This window comes from Gallinula chloropus, assembly GCF_964237585.1.
Source record: "Gallinula chloropus genome assembly, chromosome: 3".
In the NCBI taxonomy this organism is placed as follows: Eukaryota; Metazoa; Chordata; class Aves; order Gruiformes; family Rallidae; genus Gallinula; species Gallinula chloropus.
In genome coordinates this window covers 49,951,845-49,978,995 of record NC_140087.1, presented here as the reverse complement: position 1 = coordinate 49,978,995, position 27,151 = coordinate 49,951,845, and the positions used below count along the sequence as shown (strand labels likewise).

At 37.9% G+C, this 27,151-nt stretch overlaps 1 protein-coding gene across 1 annotated transcript in view; it reads left to right on the top strand.

Moving 5' to 3' along the window:
• Nucleotides 1-27,151, top strand: part of STRN (striatin) — a 63,099-nt gene that overhangs the window by 15,541 nt on the left and 20,407 nt on the right. Inside the window, exons 3-7 of the mRNA XM_084261637.1 lie at nucleotides 5,082-5,155; nucleotides 8,217-8,295; nucleotides 10,072-10,236; nucleotides 21,978-22,113; nucleotides 23,906-24,041. Coding sequence (XP_084117763.1) covers nucleotides 5,082-5,155; nucleotides 8,217-8,295; nucleotides 10,072-10,236; nucleotides 21,978-22,113; nucleotides 23,906-24,041 — 590 coding nt within the window. The remainder of the gene's footprint in view (nucleotides 1-5,081; nucleotides 5,156-8,216; nucleotides 8,296-10,071; nucleotides 10,237-21,977; nucleotides 22,114-23,905; nucleotides 24,042-27,151) is intronic.

The window sequence follows — 27,151 nt, the reverse complement described above, 5'->3', positions numbered from 1 at the left end:
ATTAGGAAAAAACCCACCTGGTGGTTTTTAGCAGTTTTATGTCGGTATTGTGCTTTTCTTCTGCAGTGTATGGTGTTAGGTTTGGTTACTCAGGTCAGTAGGTTACTGTCAGCTGATCCAGTCCAGTCCGACAGTTTCAGTACGGGTGCTCAATGGTTTTTGCTTGTGAATGGTGTGTGCTGGAGACAGCTATTTATAAGAGCTTGTGGTTTTAAACAGCAGTGTTATCTGGCAGTTTCCGAAGAAACAGCCTTGTATTTCTGCTGGAAGTGTCCCCCAGCAAGTATTCTTACTTGAAAGAACGGCGACATACTGAGCTTGGAAGCACTGCTCGCTTTCCCAGCATTTCCCTAAATCAACCAAGTCAGGCAGTAGTCGGTTGGGATGCTGGCTGTTTCCACTGGGATCTCAGAGCTGGGAAATGACATCCTACAAGGTAGGAGGAAAACATTTCTGGTCAATGTAGAGGAAGCTCTTATGGGTGGGAGAGGGCAGGGAAGCATTCCTGCATTCCTTCATTTCTGACCTGGCCTTGCAGCACACCAAATCTTTCTCAGCTAGATGAACTAAGCTATGAATAATGGGGCAAAATGCGTAATTGTGGACCAGAGTATCCTGTGTTAGCAGTGCCCACAGGAAAACAGAGCAAGAAATGAGTGATACTGATTTTCTCGGATAGGCACTTTTAAGAGCTGTTCTGTGTCGTGGGTGTTCACCATTTATTTTAACAACCCAGTGTTTTCAAAGTTTACTATAAATACTTTGGGAAGCGTTGTCATTGTTCTCTATTTCATGGCACTTACGTAATTTCATAGTGGGTAAGGTAGAAAATGCGTTTTATTTATGGGTTATCATGTTTTTCTGGCAAATATAATGTTCAGTCTTTGTTTAGGAATTGTAAGTTTACCTTTTTGTTTCATGTATAGGAAACCCAGATATTTCTGCTGAAGAGTCTTAATAGACTGAATAGCACAGAGCTTAGAAGGAGGATGTTAAGCGCTGTCATTTGTTCAACAGCAGCTTTAATGTAGTTTTGCCAACATCCAGTAGATTGCAGTGTGAGGCCGTTCACAGTTGAGGTTTACTTTTTATTACTTTATCAATATTTGCTCCACCATCAGTAGTAAATCACATTGTTTCCTCTGGATTTTCAGGAGCTAGCTGAAATGTAGCACTGTTTCTCTCAAGTACATGTAGTCTAGTCTAGCTCGTTTCCTGCCTTAACATATTTTAACCAAAGAACTGGACTCCTGAGCCATGTCTCTAGAAACACTTGATTTAATTTTATGTTGTTTTCTGCACTGGTGTGTCTGATCAGCGCAAGGCTGGCGCCTTCTCCCCTGGGTAGAATATCTCACCGTGCTGTTCCTGGCAGTCGTTCTTGTTTATGTCTCTTGGTTTGGCGGCGGCTTCCAGATCTTCTACGGATGTTTTGGCAGGCTCCCTCAGCACAGCTGGATCAGATGCTTCAGGTCTGGCGACAGATATTTCCAAGAAATAGTGGCCTCCTTTTTGATCAGGATCAAACTCGTTTCTGTGTAAAGGATTCAGAAAACTTTCGCTTCTCTCAGGAAATGTAGAAAGATGAAAGCTTTTAGCATTTTCCTGAGCAACCCTTGAATTGTTGTGGCATCCATGCTGAATGTCTCCAAGCACTGTTTGGATAGAAGACACATAGTTTAAAGAAAATGCTGCTAATCAGAAAAGGAGAATTGTGTAATGAAGTGCAAAAGCCAGAGCAGTGGTAATATTCATGCTTATCTGAGTAAGGGCATCTGCCCAGTCACATAGTAGCTTTCTTCCAAACAACTTGAAGGATAGTTTTCAGATGGAAAATACCCTCTATAAAGTTGTATTCTTCAGCTAATTATTTTCAAGTAGTTTTTCAGTCTCTTCATGCTGTTAATAATTCAGATCTAATTTTTGAAAACTGAAGGTAAATCATTCAAGTTGAATAAATTTTAGATAATAAAGGCTTACCTTTGTGATGTTTTTCACTTCTTCCCTGCCCCCAAACCACCGTTCCTGTTTTGGCCAGGTGATGCAAAGGTTGGGGAAACTTTTATTTTATTATGCTTATTTACAGAAAAAAAAATCATTTGCTTTTTTTTTTTTCATAGTAATGTCTCAATGCTGGGACGTGTGAACTGGAGTCCAATGTGAACTGCAGAGGGCCAGTTTAAAGCTGTTAATAAGGGTACTTTACTATGTGATTTCTGAAAAAGCTGAGAAATTGATCGTGACAGGTGGGCAGGAGATGTTCTGCTATAGTAGAAATAGATTAAATAGAAACATGCTAATGGAATAGACTATATTCAGAATTCTTAGAGAAAAGAAGTAAAAGTTTCTTTTGTGAGAAGCCTCATAGCCTGTGATTGCAATATGTGTAACAGATTGCTGAAAACTCTCCCTTCTAGTCTTGGAGTCTGAATCCTTGTGCTCAGCCCTTTTCTTAGTACGCTTTAGAAAGATGAGTGTGACGTTTTCCAACAGTAGCATAAGAAAGTGTCTAATAATAATTTTCTCACTTGCTTTCTGAAGAAGTGTAGAAAATATTTTCATGATGGACTGTTAGCTATCTAAATTGATTTTTTTTTTTAAAATATTATTCTTAACTTTAGAAGCTGACCATAGCTGAAGGTGAGTTCACTGATTCAGGTACTCTGATGTGGTCTCGTGTTTCTGTTTCACATTTAACTGGTGTCTCACTTGGATACCTGAATTTGTATTAATTGATTCTAATTAATTCAGATTTCAGTTTGGTATTGAGTTTTTTGGGGGTTTTTTTGGCTTCTTAAGGTGAAAATTGTTAACAAAACATTGGTAAGAATGCATAGAGGATATAAGAGCATGCATAGAGGATAACAAAACTTCATATAAAACCCACAAACTAAAAGGAAATGCTTCATGCCACAAAACTGACTGGTCTCAAATTACTTGCAGGAATTGAATAGAGCACAGTATAGGTCACTAATCTAGATTAAAGTGAAGTATTAATTATCTGCTCATTTTTGATAAATCAAAATGGAATAAACGTTAGGGTCATTTGAATTGCTGACTGATCTAACTTCCAGAATTTGGCAAAGTGCAGTGTCTAAAGTTGGTAAGGTAAGTTAGTGACAGAGTTGGGGATTTCTTAGTTCTTGATTAGTCATCACTTTTTAATTGTGATGGTGGGGGATAAAGTATATGTAGCACCAGTATTTAATGATAGTGAAATGCAATTGTTTTACCAGGGTAACATGTCTCTGCCAGTGAGACGTAGGAAAAAGCTGGAAAAGGAAAGAGAAATATTTTGATTGAGCATTCAGCTTTAATTTTGTTCTAATCTTGGTTATTCTTTTGTGTACTGGCCAAAGCATTTATCCTTCAGTTATTGCTGTTAATGCATTCCAAGTGCATCCTTTCTCCCATCCTCGCTGGCTGCTGCTCAGCTGATTGAGTGCTTAGTGCTCTAGCTCTTGAGGAGGAAGTCAGTTCCTTCCTCTGTCATTGTTGCCTAAGAGGCATTTCTTCACTCTGCACTTAGCTTTCTCATCCAGAATTAAATGTTTATTATAATTAAAATGCAGCTGGATTAGGAGGAAATTAGTACTGTCAATACTGAAATATTAGAACTACCAAGCACTGCTTCCCTCAGCACCATTTGTTAGGAGTGCAGAATTTTCTTGATGAAAGAGGAAAAGGCAAAAAACCCAGTAATGTAATGAAGATGTCTGAGAAGCGGTTGAGAGGTGCCTGGAACTTAAAAACATCATCTACAGTTGGTCTTTATACAGTCATTTGATCTTAGTGAGACTTGAATCATACAATTATGAAGTGTCACACCCAGTAATTCTATTTCAAGTGGAAGAGTTCCCTTGTGAGTAGTGGAGCTCATGAAGCCCTGTTTCATGTTGGTGTATGTGAGGTGGACTATTTTTTCCCCCGTTTTGTCTTTTGTAGCCTCTATGTTGCCACCTTTCACCCAGCTCCCTATGTTGGTGTTGGAGCTGTGCGTATGTGCTGGGTGGGCGTGCAGCCCGGCAGCAGCAGCATGCCCAGCATTGCCTGAATTCTTCCCTGCCTTTCATTCAGGGCAGGAACCAGTATGAGTGCTGCTTTTCTACCCAGTTATGAATGCTTCCAAAACTTTATAGGGAGTAATCAGTTTTTTGTAAATTGTCTAAATTTTCATGTTTGGCAGAAAACAATCATAGAGACAAAATTTACACTGAGTGTGAGAGAAGGGGGGAACAGATGGCAAAACTGGCTGAGGCACTTGCTGCCTCAGTTTCTCTGTTACTGGGTTATAAGACTGATGGATTTCAAACAACTTATATGTGAGTTTTCAGTGCTGTACTACTGTGGTGTTATTCTGGGTGTTTACAAGTTTATAGACACTGTAGGAATAAGCTTTTCAAATTAAAAAACATGTCCCTTTTTCTTCCAGCTGCTCTTACTGTTATTATATAACATGTTTTGTGGGGTTTATTACAGTAGGCCCTTGGTAGGCTAAATATTTTTGAGAGAAGTCTCCATTTTCAAACTTGGTCAAGCGGCAGATCTGCGAGAAACTGGTGTGGCTGGGCTGCTGTCAGTTGTTAAATCTCATTCAGAATTGTTCTGAGGGCCTGCTGCTGGGGGAAAGCACAGCATTTCAAAGAATAAAACTGAGGTTTGCTGAATTGAGGTAACAGTAGGACATGAAGGAGATGGCACTGAACTGACTTGGATAGTAAAAATGTTTCTTAGTGAATGCTTAAAAAAAAAATGAGGGGGGTGTGGGTGGGGAGGGAAGCGGAGAGTAGCCCATGTCCAGGGAAGGAATGTTATTTGTAGCAAAACCAGTTTTTAAAATGTGTGGTCTACTGATCCCTGTGTTTCACCAGCATTCACTTCACAATTACGTGTCAACCTTGGAAAAATAATTGAGCGAAATTACATATCTGAAGTCCTGCGGAAATTACTTGTTTTGTTTTGTCCCTAGCCTAGAAGGAAGGAGTGGCTTTTAAGTGAAGACAGGTGACATTTATGTACTTAGAGATACCCTTTAAATGTGTTAACAATTTTCATTTTTGGTTTTTTTTTTTCCCTTTCAGAGCTAAATATCATAAATTGAAATATGGCACAGAATTGAATCAGGGAGATATGAAGCCACCAAACTATGATTCTGGTAAGAATTTCTTAAGAGTGAGTTCATTACTGGCGTAAGAGATTAATTGTGGTTTGTGCAAATGCTGAAATGATAGTGTTGATAAAATAAGCCATTTAATGGAAGCAATGGGAATTGAGATACTTAATAATGACCGTGTTTTACTTTTGTAAAATTAACAATATATGCTAATGTTCTGAGTCTATGAATAAATCAAATTAGTTTAGATCAAAAAAAACACAACCAAACCACAACCCAAACCAAACCAACAAACTGGTCCTGGAGAGAGTTACTTTTCCTTAGCAATGTGTATAGATGTTTTGGAACAGGGAGTTACTAGATTTATAGCTATAAAATCATTTTATCTTTGAAATAATACATGTAATAAATATAAACTTCTGAATAAAGAGTTAATGGCAAAGGACATGAAATATATAGTACCTAATTTTTTGTTCCATTACCTCAGTGGTATTCCAGAGGAAAGAGAATGAGAGTGGATGTTAGACATAAGTGAGATCTCAAAAGTCGGGATTTTATTTACAAAATTCCAGTGATCATTGGAAATCCATACAACTAGCTTCAGTGCTGTGCTCTGAGAGGACAGTTTTTCACCTTGGTCTCTGAATCCAACTTCACATAAATAGTTTTAAGTACTGAATTTGAGAATTTAAAACCTGAAATTGGTTCTTTTCATCCCTCTCTCTATCTCCTAATCTTTTCCTCAGAAAAAAAAAAGGGAGGGGGCTTCAAATATCTAGTTGTAGGTCAGGCCTTTGAAAGGAGACATAGTAAGTTGTGATTTTTGTAGCTCAGTCCCCGATACTCCTAGAGAAGCAAGGAAATCAGACTCACTTGTGTGTAAAGGAAGAGTATAGGAAGTCTGCAGACCCCAGCTCTGTCACTTGGTTTGTGGAAGGGATGGTCTGGTTTACTGTCATGGTTAATTCTTACCCCATTTGATTTAGCAAGTCATCTAAAATAACCCCAACAAGCGAAAAATCCAACCCCATACCAACTGATGAAATGTTGCACCAGGCTTTTCTTGGGCAAGGTATAATGAATTCCCGAGGAGTTTTATTTCCCATTATTATCAAGCTTATTTCCTTAACTGAAGAAATGCTTTGGTGTTACTAAGTGAAAGACAACAATCTGTGCCTGGACTGCTACAAACTTTGTCCCGGTCATACCGAGATCTTAGATATCCTTGGGTTTTGTAATTTCTCAGGCTACAGCTATAGCACGTTGCTCCAGTTTCCCTCTGAGGAATGTAGTGCAAGGCCCTGCTTGCCCAGCAGAGCCCCAGCCACTGCATTACTTCTGTAAAGTGAATGTTTGTTAAAATTCCATTATCCTCATTTATCCCAGTACATTCTATACATGTAACTGTCAGAAATGGATGTTTTCATTTTATTTCCAAAACTGGGCTGATAAAAGACACACACTGTTAATAGATTTTATTTTTTTTTATCGTGCTTTTGAGTTGTCTTTGAAAGATACTTGTATGTCCCCTGGTTTTCCAGCCCAATAAGGAAAAAAACCCACAGCAGTGTTATTGTAGTAGTTCTTCCTAATGGGTCCTTGCTTTTTTTTTTCTCTGTGATTTCTTGGGGAATCAGTAATATAGTTTAGAAGAAAGAATTTAATCTTCAGATAAGGGAAGACCCCTTTTCTGCTTATTTGAGGTTTTGGCCTTCTTTTTGGTTGGTTGATTGGTTGGTTGGTTTTGCTGCTTGTGATATCTTCTGTGGTTACTTGCTCATAATGCAGGTCCTTTCATTCTCATCTGCAAAATGCTGTCACGGTTGTTGGTTTTGAGGAGACTCAGCAGAAGAGAATTCCTGCCTGTAGATGTACTTAACAGTGCCTTCAGAGGAAGGGGTTTTGCTTTCTAAACAGGTTTTCAGGCACTTTTCTCATGTATTTTTCCATGGTGGCTATTAAATGGATTTGTGAATTTGAGGTAGATAAAATTCATATGGCTCTCCTTGCATGTGAACCCTAATTAGTCTTTGATAGCTTCTTTGGGTGGGTGGTGTTTTGGATTTTTTCCTGTGCGGTGTTAATTCAGTTGTTCAAAGGTAAATGACTTCCTGGTAAGGACAGTAGCTTTCCCACATCACATAAAAGGTTACTCATAGGATTATACCACAGGTTTTTCTGGTTCTTGAGTTTGTTTACATGAGAAGATTGTTCATCCTTTAGTCTTTGGACCACAAGTGTTTCAGGTTTTGTTGTGGCTGTGGTAGATAATAAACCCAAGATCTTTTATCTTGGGAACTATATGCTTGTGGGTCTCCTGAAGGAGATGGGGGAAAAACCCATCATCTTGTAGTATGAAGCTATGTTTAGAATGAATGTGTAGCTGTTGGTTGCCAGCATTCAGGTTTCTCACCAGAACAGCCAGTCATTTTTTGTGGATTTTCCCAAAGTAGTACTGTTTGGATACAAGCTGGTGGTTGTGGAAAATGTGGTGAAGAGTTTTTAACTGCTTTTCAGCTTAAAAAAGTAAGCGACCCCTATTGTATCTTTTTTCCCCTTCCACAAAACTAATACAAATATGGATTAATTCAGAGTTGATGTGAGTAGATCTGTTGGTTTTACTTTGTATGGTCAAATATTAGGAACATTGGTTGGACAGTAATTTGTAAATAGATACCATGCTGCAGTTGTATTTGATACTGTTAGCAGCTAGATGTTTGTATTCAGGCTTAAATTATGAGCAGCAATTTGATTGGAAGGTTAATGCAAAAGTGGAACTGCAGATTGTCTGTGTGATTATGTTCCCTTCAGGAAAAAAAGATAGGGCTTGTGAATATGAGGCAGGAGGGAAGGCACTGGTGACCAGCAGAACTTGCTGTTGTACAGTAGGATGTATCTGACAGTCTTTCTACGTATGTAGTACTACAGCTATGTGTGTTTTTTCTCTCTTGATTCATTATTGGCACTTCGAATCTTACATTTTGTTATTAAACCATTCCTAAGCATTTCAAGGGAAATCACATTGGTCTTTTCAAGTGGATGGGCATCTTTTTAAGAAGTAGGGCAAGGAAAAAAATATTTATAATTAAATAATGTTTTCCAGATGAAGGGAATGAGACAGAGATTCAGCCACAACAGACCAGTCAGCTAATACGGAAACAAGGACGACAGCTGCTAAGACAGTAAGTGTTGAAAAAAAGAACTTGAATAATGAGTGCAAGGGAAAGGATCTGGAAATGACGTGTGACAGTGGTGGCATTTGATTTACTTTTTTTCTGTTAGATTTTCTTTCAAGAAAAGCTAGTGTGTGTGATGAAGTTCATTCCTCTTCTGCCCTACTTTTCCTAGGTTTTTGAAATTTTTTAATATTTCAGAACTTCAGTTGAGAAGCCTTGTCAAATCACAAATACCGATCTCTCACACTCAGTGGAAGAAAAGCAAAGAACCTGTCTGCTTGGGAAAACAGTGGGTCGTGACACTTTGCAATTCTTTTTGCAATTTAAAACCAACACACACAAGTAATTATGTTAAGAGCTATGTAAAATAACTGGTGTTGGATAATATCCAGAAGGTTAGACTAGAAGTTTTGTAATTCTGTGTTCGCCTTAATAAAGCATCTGTTAATCTAAATCCATCTTTGAATTGTGGTCATAATGAACTAGTTAATTTCCAATGTATTTGGTCACATTTTTGTCTGTTTCACCTTGGTTACAGACCTTGGTTTAAACTGAAGGTGCCTCTTAAAGACCTCTCATTATAGTGTCTTTTATCTGGTTTTTTTAATGTGTTTTCCTCATCCTCCACATGCTGATAATTAGATTTTAAGGTCTTATCAGCTAGAAAAAACTTCTGGTTTCTAATTTTTTTGTGTGTATTTCATAGGATTAAATGAGAGGGGAGGGAGACAGTAAGGATAGTCTGGAGCTTATGTTAAAGGTTCTTTCCAGGGAATTATACAAATGTTAAATTTGTCTCTTGGATGGCTTGTACATGCTTTTCTTTTTCAGGAGCTCAAACCTTTGCATGTATGTTGAATAAATATAAATAAGATGGTCATGACTTGGATCAGTGATCTTTGAAGACAAGTCATTCCTTTTCAGCATAATTCCTAAGTGCCACAGTGCTGAATGCAGAGAGTTCGTTACTGACAGACTCTGCATAGGTGACTTGTTTGATTTTTATATAGCCAAGAATCTGTATTTCTCTCCTAACTTGCTTACGTAGAGGATATTGTTAAATAATTGGAGGAGAATGTTCTTGCAGGAAAAGTGTGTGTCCTTCATTTGGAATAGCTGTCACTTCAGAACAGTATTTTCCCCTCTTCAGAATGCTGTAGAATGCTGACCATTTAATCAGTCTGGTGGTCCTGAGAAGCCAGTACTATTAACTCCATTTACTGGAGGAAAGAATTAGAGGCCAATTTTTACTTTTTACTTTTTATCAAACCTAGTGCATTGTAAATAACAGCTCTTACTAGTAGCTGCAGAATTTGCTTTTATTCCCTATGTTTTCTAGGCTTCTAATAATGCCTACAAAAAGAACATACCTGACTCTTCTTGTAAAGTTTCCTGGGCTGTTCTGGTGTGCTGAAGAACGAAATGGCTAATGGCCATGTTGTATATGCAACTGTGGTGATTTTTATAAGCCAGATGCAAGTATTTTAGTTGAAAGTGCTTTTCCATCCATTTTGGAAAAGGGATGAATAACGTATTGTACAACCTCGGACTGCTGGGCTCTTTGATTATTTTTTTTTTCCCCTCAGTGACTGTAGAGGCTGGTACTGCAAGAGACGGTCCCTCTGCAGCTGGTACAGGATGATTTATAAGCATGTTTCATTAGCACAGCACCACACTTTACTAAGCTGAGGGGTTGAAGATGAGTTTAGAGAGAAGTTTGCATTTACTGCTTTGAATAAGTGAGATGTGAATGGAAGATTAGCATGACTTCTGTTCCTGCAGGTATCTACAAGAAGTGGGCTACACTGACACGATATTGGATGTGAAGACAAGACGAGTACAGGCTTTATTGGGCCTCTCAAGTGATGCTTCAGAGAAGGAAAACAGAAATCAAGAGCCAATGGTAAATGGCACAGAGGGCCAGGTTAAAGAAAACGCGATGATTGGGTAAGCATCAGTGTTACCTTTCTGCATAAATGCACTTAATGATGTAGAACAAATTTTTGTTTATTGAGAAGATGTAAGGGTTTTTTTCCCCTTAATTGGACATTAGAGCAACTTCAACTAATTTTATTACTTCAAGCAATAAGTATGGAAGTAACTATTAAGATTCACAGCTTTAAAGGACCGTAAGTTTTTGGGTTTTTTTCTCAGTTGGAGGGCATCACAAAGTTGAATTAAAACTCTGAGATACCACAACTAAGTGGTTAGAGGTCAGTGTTGTTTCAAGTTAACTGTTTATTTGTATTGCTGGAAACGTTACTGTATCGATTACAGGCTTTGCTCTTGTGGTCTGTACTGACTGTGACATGATAATCTATATGAGATACAGGATTTCTTTGGCTGGATCTGAAAAACAAGTTCACTTGTTACATTTTGATTCCAGTAAGTTTTTCATTTTCCACTAAAGGATAAACATATGTAAATGTTACTGAAAGGTAAGGTATTGATTTCTGGCTTTCAGAATTTCTAATGCTATGAAAAGTCAATCAAGGAGAGTAAAAGCTTCTTGTGCTTACTTTTACTTTATAGTAATGTAGAAAACAGTAGTTTTCTTACTGTTTCTTTTCTTTTAATGTTGGTTTGGTTTGGGGTTTTTTTTAAAGTTAAACCTGGAACTTAGCTGTAGAGGCGATCTGTTTATTCTTGTTTAAGATACAGCAGTTGCAGAACTTGAAAACTAATGAAAACGATGCAGAATTTTTTGTCTGAACAATGCACGAGGTAACTGTATCCAGTGGTTTGTGCTGCATCAGCGAGCACAGCTTTCCTCAAAGAGCTTCCCTCTGTTTTTCCTTTACTATACTGATGTGGTAAAATTCAAGACCTCTTTTTCCTAAGGTCTAATACTGTTATGTGACACATTCTGTCTTTTTAAAAGCATTTGTAAAAATTCATTATACCCAGCAGATAGCTGCAGCAACTTCAGGCCAACAAGTTACATAAGGGCAGTTCATTGTTATGTAATAAAATTTAATGCTGTGAGGTGGAAAATGTGAATGTATGAGAGAACCCATGAGCTAGTAAGTTATGTTGTGCTGTTGTCTAGTTGACAAGCCCTGCCATTTATGTACAGCAGCTTTGTTTTTGAAGAACAAGGAATGCTTGATAGATTACAATAACAATTTTAGTTCGATTTCTGGTGAAGGGGTTGCTTCTCAGGGGAAGTGGGTAAACAGAATTATTCTTCTCACTCTTTATATAAATGCACTTACTTTGGTTTTGAAATGGGCAGTTTTTAAGGTAGTTATTTGATGGATGAGATGGTATGGCAGTGGTTTTGATATAGCAGTTTTGGATGAATTTGCATTTCTTTCCCCTCTACTTGCTTTCTGGGTAGATCTGATACTAGGTTTAACACTCTAGTCTACCCTATGGCTGAGGATATTCACTGATGGAGAGAAATGAGTTCCCTTCCATTGTGGCTCTGCAAGCTTTGATGCATGATGTGTGAGAAGTCATTCCAGGATTTTACAGTCAAGGAATTTTCCAGGGATTTTGTTGACCAGTGACATCAGTCTTCATGAGTTTGCAGATGCCAGCTGAGATCTCCCTCACTGGAAGGAAAAAGCTGGGATTTTACTAAAATTCCTTGATCAGTCTGACGACAGGACTAGCTTTTAGTGCTGTAATTCTTTGGGGTGTTTCAAGTGTGGTTTCAGACCATATCTTTTAGATTCCCATTCAAGAGCCATTCTGTGGCTTTCTTTCAGGCAGAGACTGCCTGTTATTTTAAAGCTATTTCAGTGTGTGCTACTAGACACTGTAAAACACTGCACCACACTGTTGCTGTGGCATGTGGCACTGTTCACCTCCTTCCAATTGCATCATTGCTTGCCTCTGAGATTTCAAAGTGCAGCTTTATGGCAGATGGGTAATCGGAAATGAGATGGTGTTCTTGAGTAGCTTATACTTACCTGTTCCTTGCCTCATCTGTTTGTCATCATTACTTAAACATGCATAGAACAGCTTCTTTTTGAAGAATATGAGCATTGAATCGGTGACTAAGATTTAAAACACATAGGCCAAGGCCAATGGCATGAGGTTCAATAAAGCCAAGGGCTAGATCTCACATTTGGGTCATTACAGCCTCAACCTACAGGCTTGGGGAAGAATGTCTGGAAAGCTGCCTGGCAGAGAAGGACCTGTGGGTGTTGGTTGACAACTGGCTGGATATGAGCCAGCAGTGTGCCCAGGTGACCAAGAAGGCCAATGACATCCTGGCCTGTGTTAAGAAGAGTGTGGTGAGTAGGACTAGGGAAGTAATTTTCCCCCTGTACTCAGTGCTCAAGGTGGGCCCTCACCAGCATTGCATTCAGTTTTGGGCATCTTGCTACAGAAAAGATACTGAGGGGCTGGATTGTGTCCTGAGAAGGGTGAGGAGGCAGGTGAGGGGACTGGAGAATGAATATTATGAGGAGCGTCAGAGTGAACTGGGGTTGTTTAGTCTGAGGGGAGACCTGATTGCTCTCTACAACTACTTGAAAGGAGGTTCTGGAGAGGCAGGGGCTGAGCTTTTCTCTCTAGTGACTGGTGATAGGACAAGAGGAAATGGCATCAGGTTACGCCAGGGGCGGTTTAGATTGGATATTAGGGAAAACTTCTTCCCAGAGAGGGTTGTTGAGCATCAGAACAGGCTGGCCAGGGAAGTGGTGGAGTCTCCATCCTGGAGGTATTTAAAAGTGGTGCTGAGAGACATGGTTTAGTAGTAGATGGCAAGTTAGGGTGATGGTTGGACTTGATGATCCAAAGGGTCCCTTCCAAACAATCCAATTCTATGATTCTATAATCTTGCTCCTGATCCCAACTGGAATTCTTACTGAGTGTTTGAAAACTTAATTCAATGCTTCATCTTGCCAGTTGGCAGAACTGGGAAGAGTTTTGGTGGCTCAGCAAAATTTTGTCTCACAGTTTAGGTAGGGGGCATGCACTTTGAAGACACCTTGCCAGTGCTGGGGTGCTTACCAGCGGGGTGAAAAATTGGCAGTTCTTCTAGCAGCCTTTTGTTACTCCCAGCATGCATGCAGAGGGAGAAGAGAATTGGGACCACAGCCAGCTTGTACAGGTAGGAGGAGTGCCATGAAGTGCCTGCGGTTTGGTAGTGGTAAAGGAGAAACATTAACAGTGAGACACTGGAAGAACAAGAAGCCAACCAAAACCATTAGAGCTGCCCAGGAATTTTAAGGACATTTGTATGTGTTTGCCAGGACAGCCAGACATCGGGACAGTTGCAGACTAAAATGCAGATGGAAGACACCCTGTGACTGCACGGATACAGTGAGACTCTTTGTAGGAGAAAGCTTTGCCATCACCACAGGAGCCTGTGAACTGCTGAAGTCAACACAGTTTAGCAAATGTTGTAGATCAAAACATTTAATAAACGTTGGTGTCAAATATCTGCTGTCAGTTCTGAGGCTAATGGTCAGCCTGAAGATGTTCTAGTTATATTTGAAGATCAGAGTGCTGGACAAAATGTAATACATGGAAATGAATCTAGTCTAACAAGGAATACCTCTATTAAAGAGAGAAAATGCAGCTCGTAGAACATTTGATTTGTTTGATCTTGGAAGAACTGCATAATATTCTGGACCCAGCTGAGACTGCAGATTTTAAGTCTGATTTTTAGAAACATGTACGTGGAAGGAAGAATGTGAGAAGTGGAGTATGGATATTGAAGAAAGAGAAAGCTTGTGGGTGAGAAATGATGAAGAGAAATCACTAGGCATTTGCAAAGAATGTAGGTGAAAGTGATGAAGATAACGCACAATAGAGGGGAAAATGTCACGGTGAAAAACAGAAGGAAAATGGATTCAATGGTGCATTTCTGAAACAGGGAAATGGAAGGCACATTAAATTTCCTTAAAGATTTCTCTGTATAGTTATATAAGTTCCTGAAAGAACAGACTGGCTGAACTGCCTTTTGTACAACTGAACAGTCATGTGGTAAATCCCAAAGAAAATGAAAGTGATTATTTGATGCTTTTATGCTGCCATATGGTTACCTCTTTGGGAGGAGAGAGGGGATAATGGAAAAAAGCTTCCTTGATGTTTTGACTACTGTTTATTGGTAATCAATCAATACTTTCTCAGTGAAAGAAAGAGAACAAACAAATTGCTTCTGGGAGAAATTCCAGTAAAAGACCAGAAGAGCTGATACACTTCTCAATGTAGTCTGTTTTTATCAGGTTTTATGTAAGCCATTAATCTGTGTGTAGTGATAGTTTGGCTGACCCTTGACTACTTCTGACAACAGCAGGCACCCACACTTTTAGTCTTTTTTTTTTAAATGCCTTTGATTGTTGTAAGGGTAAGCTCTGGCATTTTTTTTCTCACCCAAGGATGTGTGAAGTCTAAACTTCACAGTGGGTAGAGAAGGTATTTCTCCTCTGCTCAACTCACTACATCTTTTACAAATGTTAATGAGTTGGTGTAACACACAAGTTCTGCTGTAACAATTACACCTTGTTGTCTGTTCGACCCTTCAACAGCCACGGTCTGGACACTGAGTGCCATGATGCTGACAGTAAATTTGGCCTTTTTGTGGGCAAGGCTAGTGAGAATCTTTGTGGTGATTATTGTGAAGTTGTTAGTGGTTACTACTGGAATGTAGAAGTGTTAGCAGTTACCATAGTGCAAATGCTTATGACAATAATATTTATTTTCAGCAGAAGATATGTAACTTGAATTCTTCTAGGCTCCATTTATTTTAGAAAATTGTCATCTGGTCCCTCATACCCCTGAAATTAATTTTCTACATCTTAAAGGGTTGCAATTACATCAGAGAACTCCTCCTACAACCCCCCTCCTTTTGGTTTTTGCTTCTTTTTGTACAGTGAAGAAAAAACTACTGTTGTCTGAAAGTCTTTTAAAGCCAAATTGGGGTTTTTTGTTATGAGGTGAAGTAGCCTCAGTCTTTATGTGTTACTAGCTGCTACATCTGTGGCCAAACTTGTATTCTTACCTTGCCTGTTTATTTGCTAATGTACAGATCCTCTTGAAAACTTTAGCACTCAAGACATCATGTGGATTTTGAATGCACCCTGGAAGATTTTGATTCCATAAATGAAATGTTAATATGATAACCTGAGATAGATATAGTCCTGTTTCCACTTTTTAAATGGAATTTAAAAGGGAATCTGTTTTCAGTTTCTTCAGATGAGCTCACTTGCGTTACAAAAGATAAGTACCACTTGGCATGACTGGACTCGAAAATAGAAACTAAAATAATAACTCTACAATAATGGTTGATATTCTTAACACCTGCAGTGAGAGGAATGGGTGCTTTCCCCCAACAAACTGAAACAGAAATTAAAGCTGCTTGCAAATGTCACTTGTGTGTGGCCTTGAAAACATGAGAGTGTTTAAGTATCTCCAGTTCACTTGTTACCTCTTTTTTAATGGCTTTACCTTATTGACTGAAACCTAAACAGTCAAATTAGTTTACTTTCTTGCAGGTATGTATTTGGATAATGTTTGATTTGAGTGGAAGCAAATAATAAAGGAATAGAACTGGAAAGGAACAAGGGTCTATCAAGCATACGTATGTATATACACTTCTGTATGGATGTGTGTATATATAAGAACAATACAGATAAATTATCTGAGTTCTCATTAAGGGTTTAATCGTTATAACTATATTTCAGTAGAAACTTTTTAAAGAAAAATGGTCCTGAATGGTACATCAGTCTCTCTGAAACTGATTTACTGCCCTATTTTTTTCTATTGGACTGTGTATGACTTCCACTCCCTATACAGCAAAAAGGCATCAAACCTCAACATGTAAGAGCAGATCCAAAGACCTTTTCAAAGATTAAATTAAACCTTTTAAAGACATTATCTTTCTGATTATACAACAAATCATTCCAACTGACGCTTCAGCAATTGAACGTCTTTTTATACCAGAAGGCCTTGAATAACTTTTTAGCATCTCTAAATCCTATTAACACTGACCCCTGCAATGAAACTGCTGCATATTGGCTAATGAATGTCGTGTGTTGACTTGCTTATAAAATGGTTTATTTGGGAAAATATCTCCAAGTTTAGCAACCTGAGGTAACATCTGCCATAGAAAAGATTTCAAAATTAGTATGCGAGACTAAAACATTGAATTACAAAAAGAAGAAAGAAACCCCCCAAACTATTTGCCTTATTCCCTTTATTGATGGGGTTTTCTTCACCTTCCATTTCTCAGTGACCTAACAAGCATTTCAGAGATACCTGATTTAGGGCAGACCTGGACATTTTCAACAGATGCATTGAAGCAGGAATGAAAATTAGGCAAATTGAGGTTTTGTGTGAAGGAAGTAGTACCAATGGATCACTCTTTTAATTGGCACAGGTCTGTGGCTTAAGGGATTAAGAGATACTTCTTGGAAATGTCACATAAGACTTATGGGTCAGAAAGAATGGAGAGGAAGAGGTAGAGAAGTTATGTAGTGCGAGAGAGAAGCCAAGAGAGGGGAGGTGAATGAAGAAATAACTTAAAGTACTTTGTTTTTTCAAACGGATTTTAAAAATTTTTATTCTTTAAAAAGCTTTTTTATTTGACATATTATAGGCATCTGACTAGATTTGGCAAGAGTAGTGGCCTTTCCTTTTTAAATGGCATTCCTTCACGATTCCAATTTACATCCAAACCATTTTGTAAGTGTTGCTTACCAGTTGTATGTATTGCACTGGTTCCTGCATTGTGTGGTGTGAATTCCTAAGAGGTTTCAAAGGTTGTGACAGCCCGTCTAGCCTGCCCTGTTTTCCTTGTGTGCACATTTTGATGGTTATAAGTGTTCCATGGTGTTATAAATGATCAGTTTACTATTTTCTGTGCTGCGTTATGAAAGAATTTACATAGTATTGAAGATTCAACAAACTGTTCTTAAAGGCAGTAGAAAGCAATTTGCATGCGTCCAGTTTGAACGAACTCAACTTGCAATATTGAAAAGTCTGTGTTTAAACATGAAATATCTGAATTCTGTGGGCTATTAATAAAACTTAGCACTTTGCAATTGCACGTTTTGGTAGTAGGAGGAAACTGAGCCAATGAAAATGGCTCCAGAAAGAGTGTGCTAGCATAGCTCTTTGAATGTGTGGTCATAACAGGTTTTTTTCTTGTACAGGCCCCCAGAACCATTTCTCAGCCTAAGTCGAACTGGTGTTTTTAACTTTAATCTGGTATTTCTTCTTGCTTCTGAATTTATCAATAAAATCTGGTTTTATTTAAGATAATTTGTGTATGTCTTGGATAAAACAAACAAATGAACAAAACCCTCTACTTTTTCCTTTGTGGGAGTGAGTAGAACCAGTGAGGCAGTTAATGGCCTTGTGATTGGGCAGTTCATGTGGGAAGTTTGAGTCTCCTGAGATCACAGACTTGCAAGGGTTATTATCAGCAAAGGAGAAGGTAATGATAAAGATACTGAATGTGTTGGAAAACATGTGTCTAAGTTAAACCTGACTGCGCAATATGAAACGTTCTGGATCAGGTTGGAAGCAGGGAAGATACCATCAATGTGCTGGCTTAGTTTTCATATAACCTTTCCTATATATTATGGTTTCTACTTCTTACTCAGCAAGAAACAGGATTTATTTCAAGATCCTGAATATCGAATATTTAGAGCCAGTTGAATAACTCTACTGTTTGTAAAGCTGCTAATATCTCAGTGCCAGGGCAACTGGGTTTTGACACACAATACTTGCCTTCAGCCATGTAATGTGACTATAGGGCAGAAGATGTAAAGTTGACTCTGTGGCCTGCTGAGGCCCAGCAAGAGCCACACGTGCTTTAAATAGCACACGTGGAACATACTCAAACATTAGATTTCACAGGAAAAGATTATTGTTACTTTAAGTCTCAAAGGAGCCACAGGGGAACAGCCTGTGAAACACATGTTGGTATGAGATGTTGGTATGAGGGCAGTATCAGGCTGCAAAAAATTTTTGGCAATTTCTCCTAAGAAGAAAAACTTTCATGTGACTTCAGGTTTATGTTTTGTGTTTTAAGCAGGGAAGTGTCTTATATTTGTGGATTAGAAGTTCCCTGTGTCAAGAGTAATATTCCCAAAATCTGCACGCTACCCATCCATTTTTAGTAAGATGGAAAACCCAGCAGCATTAGGGTAGCTGCACTTTACTTTTTAGCACCAATTACTGTACTTCTCATGCCTGTGACCATCAGTTAGCCCTCTTGTACTTAATCATGTGCAGACATGAGTGGCATGCAGTCTCCTGTCCTCAAAGGCTTTCTTGTCTAATTGGGTAGGGCTTCTGGAGAGGAAGATGTAATGCAGAGAGGTAGTAGTATCTGATAGAAGATGTTATATCAGTTAAATGACTTCTAAATTATTTTTTCTGGTTTTAAGTTTGGTTAGGAAGTGGTAAGTCAACTCAAGGAAAGAAAGCAAGTTTAGGTGCTGGGGAGAAAACCCTGCAAGGTGTTGTTGAGGAAGGAGCAGTGGGAAAGAGATTCAGAACAAGCAGCTGAGGTGTGCAGGGTTGAGATGGTCCTGCCAACATCTGCTTGCTCTGTACTCTCTGCTTCTGCACCTTCTGTAGCTGATCCTACTGTCTGGGGTTTCTGGCTATTTTTTCTTTAGACAGTATATCTGGGGAAGAAGAAGAAAGCATTTTCTTAAGTTCTTGCACTTTGAAAATTAAGTTCTCCCTTACATTCGTTTTGATCCAGTTCAGTCTATTGAAGAGGAAGTATCCTTTTTGAGACCTTTGTGGGTTTTTTGGTTTCCCACTGTTTGCAGCAGCTCCTGAGCCTTGCCACAGTCTTGCCTCACTTACTTAAGCCTGTGTTACTACGGTTCATACATCAGTCCCAAGCATTTTATTGCTTTCACCCATTGTTTTTTTAAAAAATGTTCCAGATTACAAAAGCCCAGGAAATGTTGAGCTGTTTTTCTTTTTACTAAAATGGAATTTAAAGTCATTTATTAAACTACCCTACCTCTGAATATATTTTTGCCACTTCTATTTTTTTTAATGTTGCTTTGTGTATGACCCTACAAGAGAAACACACGAAACAGATGGAAAATGAAACAAGCAAGCTTCAAGCTGCCATTAAATATGGAACATAAATTAGTTCAGAATAGACATTTTCTTAAGCATATTTTATAGTATTCTTAAGTATTTGTGCTGAATAATATCAAAAATGCACTGTGTTTATGTGCTGCTAAAGAACGAAGAATAGCTAAATTATTGAGCTACTTGTGATTTTACTGCTGAAGTGTATTGGGGTACAATATTTCCAGTCAGCCTGGAAGTTAGCTTGAAGCTTCTTTTCTCTCTAGAACATTTAAATAATTTAAATATCCTGTCAATTCTGGTTTGAGGGGTTTTGTTTGTTTGTTTGTTTGTGTGAATTCTTTCTTGCAAGTTGTGCCTCGGCACAGGTAATCTTCCATGATACTCTGCTGACTTTGCACATTTTTGTACTGTGCAGAAGTTTTGAAATAATGGTAAACTACTGTGTATTCCAGTGCATGAGATGGCTTTTCCCCCCCGCCCTCTATAAAAGGCAATATATAATTATGTATATATCCTGCCCACTAAGGTATGTAGTAATTAATATGATAATTCAATTCAGACCAATTACTCACAACAAACAAACAAAACCCAACAAAAAAAACCCCTTCTCTTTTGGCGCCTAATTTAAGATCCAAATAAGTACAGAACCAAGTCCATGTAGGAATTACTGCAAATACTTGTGCCTGTAGAAGGATATGTGTTTCTTAATAATTACTTCAGTTCATTATAATTTTGTATTCTGTATTTGTTATTAGTACATACGTTGCTATTTACTGTGGCTTGTCTGGTAGTTCCTAATGTAGATCAGCAGCCACGATGGTTTTATATGGCAGATTTTTGCATGGCAAAGTACAGAGGAAAAAACAGAAACATAATTGTGGTTGGATTATTTAGTCCACTGAAAGTTGACACACAAAAGTTACTGCAAAACAAGAAAGTGGTCAAATGAAGCACATTGCAAGTTTTGCCTTATTGAGATTTGTGTGTTGGAAACAGCAAGACAACAGTACCATAGGATTTCTGTGAAAATGTACATTATTCTTAGAGATTTATGAGGTATTATAGTCTGCTGAAGTAGGGGCTACTTAAGGAAAAAGAAAAATATTAGGGAGTGCTTTCAGGTTTATCATAGGAACAGTGGGGTCAAAATACTGCAGGAAGCAAGACAGATTGGAAGCATGTTTGAGATAAGAGCAATCTAAGACATGGGAAAGGGGAAGGAATATTCTCAGTAAAAGCAGTGACCATGAAAACATGCTGTACATCATGGTATGTCCTGCTGCTCTCTGTGGAATCTCTGCTGTCAAACAAAACCTTTATTGGTATTTTTGGGCTGTAAGGGTAAGTGGAAAAAAAACCCTGGTAGAATAGCAAATTGTCTTAATGAGATTTAGACATATTGGGGTTATGAAGAAGCCACTCCTGCTAATTGCTGTCATGTAAACATAGAACTGCTTGAGCAGAGGCTGCGTAAAGAAGGAAGTGTGCTTCTTATCATGCCTTATTGCACATAAGAGCTCGGATGTTTTCTGTAATAAACCTTTGAAAGGTGTTATGAAGAAAGACTGGAATAAGTGGGTAATGGATGGATGGATAATCAGGTGTTTACACAGCAGGGAGTTTACAAGGTCTTACTATATGGGCTTGTTAGTTGATTGAACCTTTTGAAATGGGTCATGGCAGAAGCAAAATGCAGCATTAGGAAGGCACTTGCTGGTAGCAAGGGTGACTGTACAAGACAATGTAGAGCTACAGTTCTGAAAAAGAGAGACACTTCTGTGGTTTCAGTGGTTGGGAAAATCAAGATGATGTGCATTTAGTGATGAACTATGAAAAACAGACTACTGATTAAAGGTAAGAAAACAATAAAGCTTGCAGTCATCATTACAATTTATACTGAGCTTATTTTATTTACCACTTATCTTTGAGGGATTGATGAAGTGTAACTCCCACATAGAAAACTCTGTACCTGTTGTTAATTTTAGGATTGCTTTAATCGTACTCATCAGAGTTTTAATAATGGTTAAAGTCCTGTTTCTTGGATTCGTCTGGTTACTTGAATTCTTCCTCTTCATTTGTTATTATAACAACCTTTGTGCTTCCTGTTTGTGTCAGTGCAGTTGTAACTTTGCCCAGTCTCCATCCATTTCCTTCTTTGTTTAATGTTAGCATCTACATTTTCCCATTCTGATATTTTCTCATTATGTTGTTCTAAAGCAACATATTTACCATCTCTCTACAATTGATAACTGATAGATTTAGAGTTTGATGTTTTCCAGCAAGGTGAGGAACTTTGGATACTAGCAGCAAAGTTCCCATACCCTGAGCTCAGCCTTGTTGCTGAGGCTTTTGGTTAGGGTATATCTTTATTGATGTTGCTTTTGGGTACATATCAGATGAACATTGCTTTAAAATGCTTTTCAAATAAAAAACTGAATTCTCTGCCCAGGTAATTGCCGTTCAATGAAGAATAATTGTTGGTTCTGATATAATAGTTTATGGATAATGTTTACTTCTTTAATCCACAAACATTTTTACCTGTAGGCTTGTTTTAGTTTCACATGTCATTGGGCATCATAATATAGAACAGACTAGTAATTGCAAAAGTGACATTGCTGTGGTTTTGACTCACGATGGTGGTGGTGGCTGTTGTTGTTTAGGAAACCTGAAATGACTGAATCTGCTGCTCTGCTAGAGACCTTCAAGTTTCTTGAAAATGCAGCTGCAGAATTTAGTGATGAAGAAGATGAAGAAGATCTTGAAGGAAGAGAGAAAGCAATCATTGATACTGCAACAGTGAGTGGAAAAAATAATTGAAAAAGTTACGAAGAACAGAAAAAGTGAGATTAATGAGATGCCTATATGCAAAGTATATGACTGTGTATGTACACGTGCAAATCATTAATGCATCTTTATGATGGTCTGTCCAAGCATGTGTGCATAAGAGGAATTATACATGCATTTCTGAGTTTGTGCATACGAGTTAAGCTTTGCCATTGTTATTGCCTTAAGTTTCCAGTGACGGATTAAACTTGTTTTAAATGGTCTTTCTACTATCACATACTGCCTAGTATTTTTTTATCACATTGGATGCAGTTTTAAGGTAGCAGATATCAAAAACACATTACTTCTTGAAAATTTATAGAAATTTATTGATATTTAAAATGACTTGTAGAAGTCTATCTTTGTAGGGTACAGAACTGAAGTACCATCTTTCTCGTGAAATAATTTGTGGAAGGAAGAGGCTGTGTAACTGGAAAAACTCTTCACATGTGGTTAATAAACTTTTTTGTTTGTTAATTCAGTCAAATACCCTTATGATCTATACTTTGCTGTATGATTTGGTCATATCATTGCATGAAATAGATACATACAATCAGTATTCCATTTTATCCTCCTCTTTTCAAACTTAATACTAATTCAGTGAGCTGTGTTTCCTAACGACTAAAGCAGCTAAGAGTTGCGATCTGTGTAATTGTTTCTATGATCAGTTTAAAAAAACAAAACACTTTAAAAGCCATCAGATTTAAAGAGCTTTTAAAGAGGATCTTTTTAAAGTTGTTCCTGCCATCCGTGGACTGTGATCTAATGCCAGAAACTCTTCTGTAAAATCATCAATAACACAGTATTTTCAATAAGCCTGCTGAAGGAATGAAGCTTAAAGTTTAGAATGGCTTTGAAATAGGTTCATTGTATTTAGTGGAAACAGTCAGTCATCCTCATGAAGTATGGGATGTTGGCCTATGTATTAAAAGTCTTTTCAGATTCAACCCTAGCAAGGTTCAAAGCCAAAATATTGTGATGAATATAATTTTTCTTTTATGCTGCAGATTTCATGTATCATGGCATCAGCTCACCTGTTAGTCAAAAAAAAAACCTGTCCATTTTGACTATTGAGGGGAAACTTATTGCAGAAAGAGTACAATGAGGTCCTTCATTAAAACATGTATTTTTTCTTTTACCAAAATCTAGTAGGTTTTTTGTAAGGAAATTTGCTTTTGATTTTGAAAGGAAAATGCAGTTTAAGCATAGAAGTACCATATTTAAATGACAGGAAATCTGAGGAAATATGCAGGGTAGAATAATTTTGCCGAGTCTCAGCAAATTAGTTCTTGTCAGTTGTTTGGGGTTTTTCTTCCTGGATTTGTGGTCCACATACGAAGTGATCTCTGAAGTCAAAAAGACTATTTTCAGAGAAGCAGAATGAGTTTGGTTTTACTGAAGTCCTTTTTAGAGCATTCTGGGGTTTTTGTTTGTGGGTTTTGTGTGGGTTTTTTAATCTGTATTAAGAGAAAGTTTTTACTTTTCTGGTATTAATTAAAAATAGTATTGGCCTAGGTCAGTGTAGACTTATTATAAAGTGATTGATTATTGGTGATCACAGGAAGAAAGATCTACAGGCAAATTTCATTTTAACTTAAAGGTTGGAACAAAGTCTTTGTGTTTATTCCAGATATTACTTATTAATGTATACTTTTCTACTTCAACTTCCTGTTAGGATTTTGCATAGAAGATGGACGGTACCGCTTGGTATAAAGATACGTGTGCAACTTAATTCAGCTATTTTCTGTTCTTTCCTATCTTTTAGATTGTAAGGAAAAGAGTGCTGTCTGACAGCAGTGAAGACAGAGATACAGAAGAAGCTTTGAAAGAATTTGACTTTTTGGTTACCTCAGATGAAGGTGATGGGGAATCAAGAAGTTCAGGAGATGGAACAGACTGGGGTAAGGAAGTTTAATGGGTTGTACCAGTAGGAAAAAAAAAAGTGCTAAGAATACATTGGCAGTGATAGATTGACTGAGATCTCTCATGATCACACTTTTGAGTATTCCTACAGCAAGTAATTGGCAGACTGAAGTCCTTTTGACACAATATTCTCATTTTTCTGGATACTGCACTGTTGTAAGGGTTCTTCCAGATTTATACTTCTGGGTTTGTTTTTTTTTTTTCTTCAGTAATAAGGCAGATGGAATTTGAATTTTATGAGTGGACTTTCAATGTATTTTTCCAGTCACCCATGCTAATGAAAGGCTCTGATAATGATAAGGATTTATTTTACAATTATGACATGAAAGTTATTTCATCGTCTTTGCTTTCTCCCACTTTGATACAGAGAGTAATGTAAGTGATGAAGACTGAAACAGTCACACTCTTGCTGCATGTTAGAAATTTGGGCAATGTGGACTATTCAGTTGACCAAATTTTTTTTTATAATTTATCAGAAAAATATATCTTCAAGCCCCCTAGTCATAGAGAGGCGTTTCACAAATGAGTCTCTGTCCTTTGAGGTTCATGTTCTGCAACCCAGAATGCCAGCATCTGCTTTACCTTGATATAATTAGTCTGCATAAACCCACTGCATACAGAAGGGCAGAAGGAAGAGAATTGGTTAAGTATCTTGATGGGGAGTTGTTTCCTCATTAAGCAGCTCTGGAAAGTGTTATGCATAAGTGGACACAGATGGAAGATGAATGGGAAATAATTGGGCTTTATAATGGAACTGAAACCCTGACAGACAGACAAGCCACAGTAGCCGTGGCTCTCAACGTGAGCTAACAGCTCTGAGATGCTGTATTTCATTGAAGCCATGTCCAGCTCCTGGTCAGACTCCAAATTATTGTTCAGCATGGTGTAGTGCCTCTGCTTAAGAGGATGTGTCACAACATCATTAGATACAGCAGTCAGTATTCTGCTCACCAAACAAATTTAGGAATGTTCCTATTTTTTATGACTTTTATTAGGTTGTACTCAAAGGTGTATTTGAATTTTTTATCCATTTATGCCTGGTAAGTGTAGCTCTTGCTTGTGTCACTGAAAAGGTAGTATGCCAACAGGAGCTTTTTTTGTTCTCAAATTCACACTTCAAGGTTATTTTTGCTCTCATTGATGACAGCTGAGTACAAATGAGCAAAAGTCTAACGTTAAAAACAAATTGTTATGGAAAGTAGTGGTTTCATTTCAAGAAATATTAACGGGTTTTTTTAAGTTACAGACATTCATGTTCTTCAATTACTTGTTTCACAACCTGTTTCTTTTCTGGTAACCGCATAGAAGAACAAGTTTCTTCAAGGAACTGCCATTAAGAATCACTTATGTTAATTTAAGTGAAACTGTTAAGTGTAGCGTAAGAGAGTGATGTTGTGTAGCGATGATAGAAGCAAACAGAGGAATTTCTTGCTTCGATTTGGATCCCGAGCACTGATCAGTTACAGTAGTCTGAATCCATTTGGCTTGAAAGGTGTGTTCAGGTATTTTTTGAGCTATAAAGCACTTGCACAGTAGTAGTCCAGGATCCACTTGTGAAGTTGAACAGAACCTGTGGGACATACAGGAGCCATCCTCAGACAATATGTAGAAAATTAATTTATTAAGTATTTTCCTGGCAATAATAGACTCTAATATAAACCTGTTTCAACTTTTTCTTTAAGAGAGCAAAAAAATCTTGTCTAGCCAAAGAGAAAAAGTGTGATTAAAACTTGAAACCTGTTTGAAGAAATAGGACTGTGCTTGTTTCTCTCAAGTGTGATTTTCTCATACCTTTTTTTGTGTTCTTCATGCAGTTTTTGCTCATTAGTGGTACTTAATTGGGAATATATATTAAGAGGATGGGATTTAGCCCACAAACCATCTTTTTTTTAGAGTTTCCTTTCAGTTTCTTAGTATTTTCAGTGCCTGCTGCAAAAAGTCTAATATCTGAAGACTTGGGGTCTTGAATTAATCAGTCACTCTTGAATATAGGATTATGTCTGGAGGGTTCAAAGGAAAGAGAGCTCATCTAGTCCAACCTCTGCAGATTGGTCTGGCACTCTTTTGTTCCAAGTTTTGACTGACTTCCAAGAAAGGCGTTCCAATAAACTCTAAAGAGCAGTATTCTGGTATTTGTCTGGCCTTGTGGTGAAAAGTATTTTGGTATTTTGTCCTTCTGTGATGTGAGTCTGATCAGATTTTGTCTCTTCCCTACACCTGCCCATTAGGTTGTTGTAGGCAGCACTAAGATGCCTCTTTCCCTGTTGCTGAACACACAGTAGTTTCAGCACCTCTTTTGTCATGCTTCTGCTCCAGCTTTGTTAAACAACATAGTGGCTCCCTTGGACTTGCTATACAGTATCAATACTAGGACTTGGCATTCTACATACTGGAGTTCCCAGTATAAGAAATACTACACTGGATGCAGTACTCAAGGTGTGGTCTCACATGTGCCAAACAGAGGGGCACTTCTGTCACCCTGCTAGCTATGTTCATGTTAATACAGTCCAGGATACAGTTGATTGCTTTTGCTGGAAGAGCATGCTGATGACTCCTCTTCAATTTCGTGTTGATGGAGTATCCCCAGGTCTTTTTGAGCACCGTTGATTTCTAACAATTCAGGCCTCATAATAACCCATGTCTGGTTTTGTATCTTCTGTCCAATCGCACTAAATCCTTCAGATTGTGATTGAAGCGTTGTGCTTCCTCTACAGACATTTAATACCCTTTCTGCATATTAGTCTGAGGATAACTTTATTATTGTTCATATTTTAAAAGTTCTACAATGTTTTCTTGATATACAAAGCAACCTTGGTCTGAAAGGAATTAATTTTTAACTAATAAGGTTGAGATTTTAATGAGGAAAACAAAGCAAAAAGAGAATGCATTTTAAAAAAAGCAGCTGTAATGGTTATGAAAACAAATATATATGAGGACAAGCTGTATTACCTCCCTCCGCTCACAAATTATTTTTCTAAGCTGCCTCAGTACAATCTTTCTATATATGGAAAAAATGACTTGGAGATTTGAACTCATGCAACATGTTTTGCTCAAAATCTCCAAATACCATACTGTTGGAAGAATACTT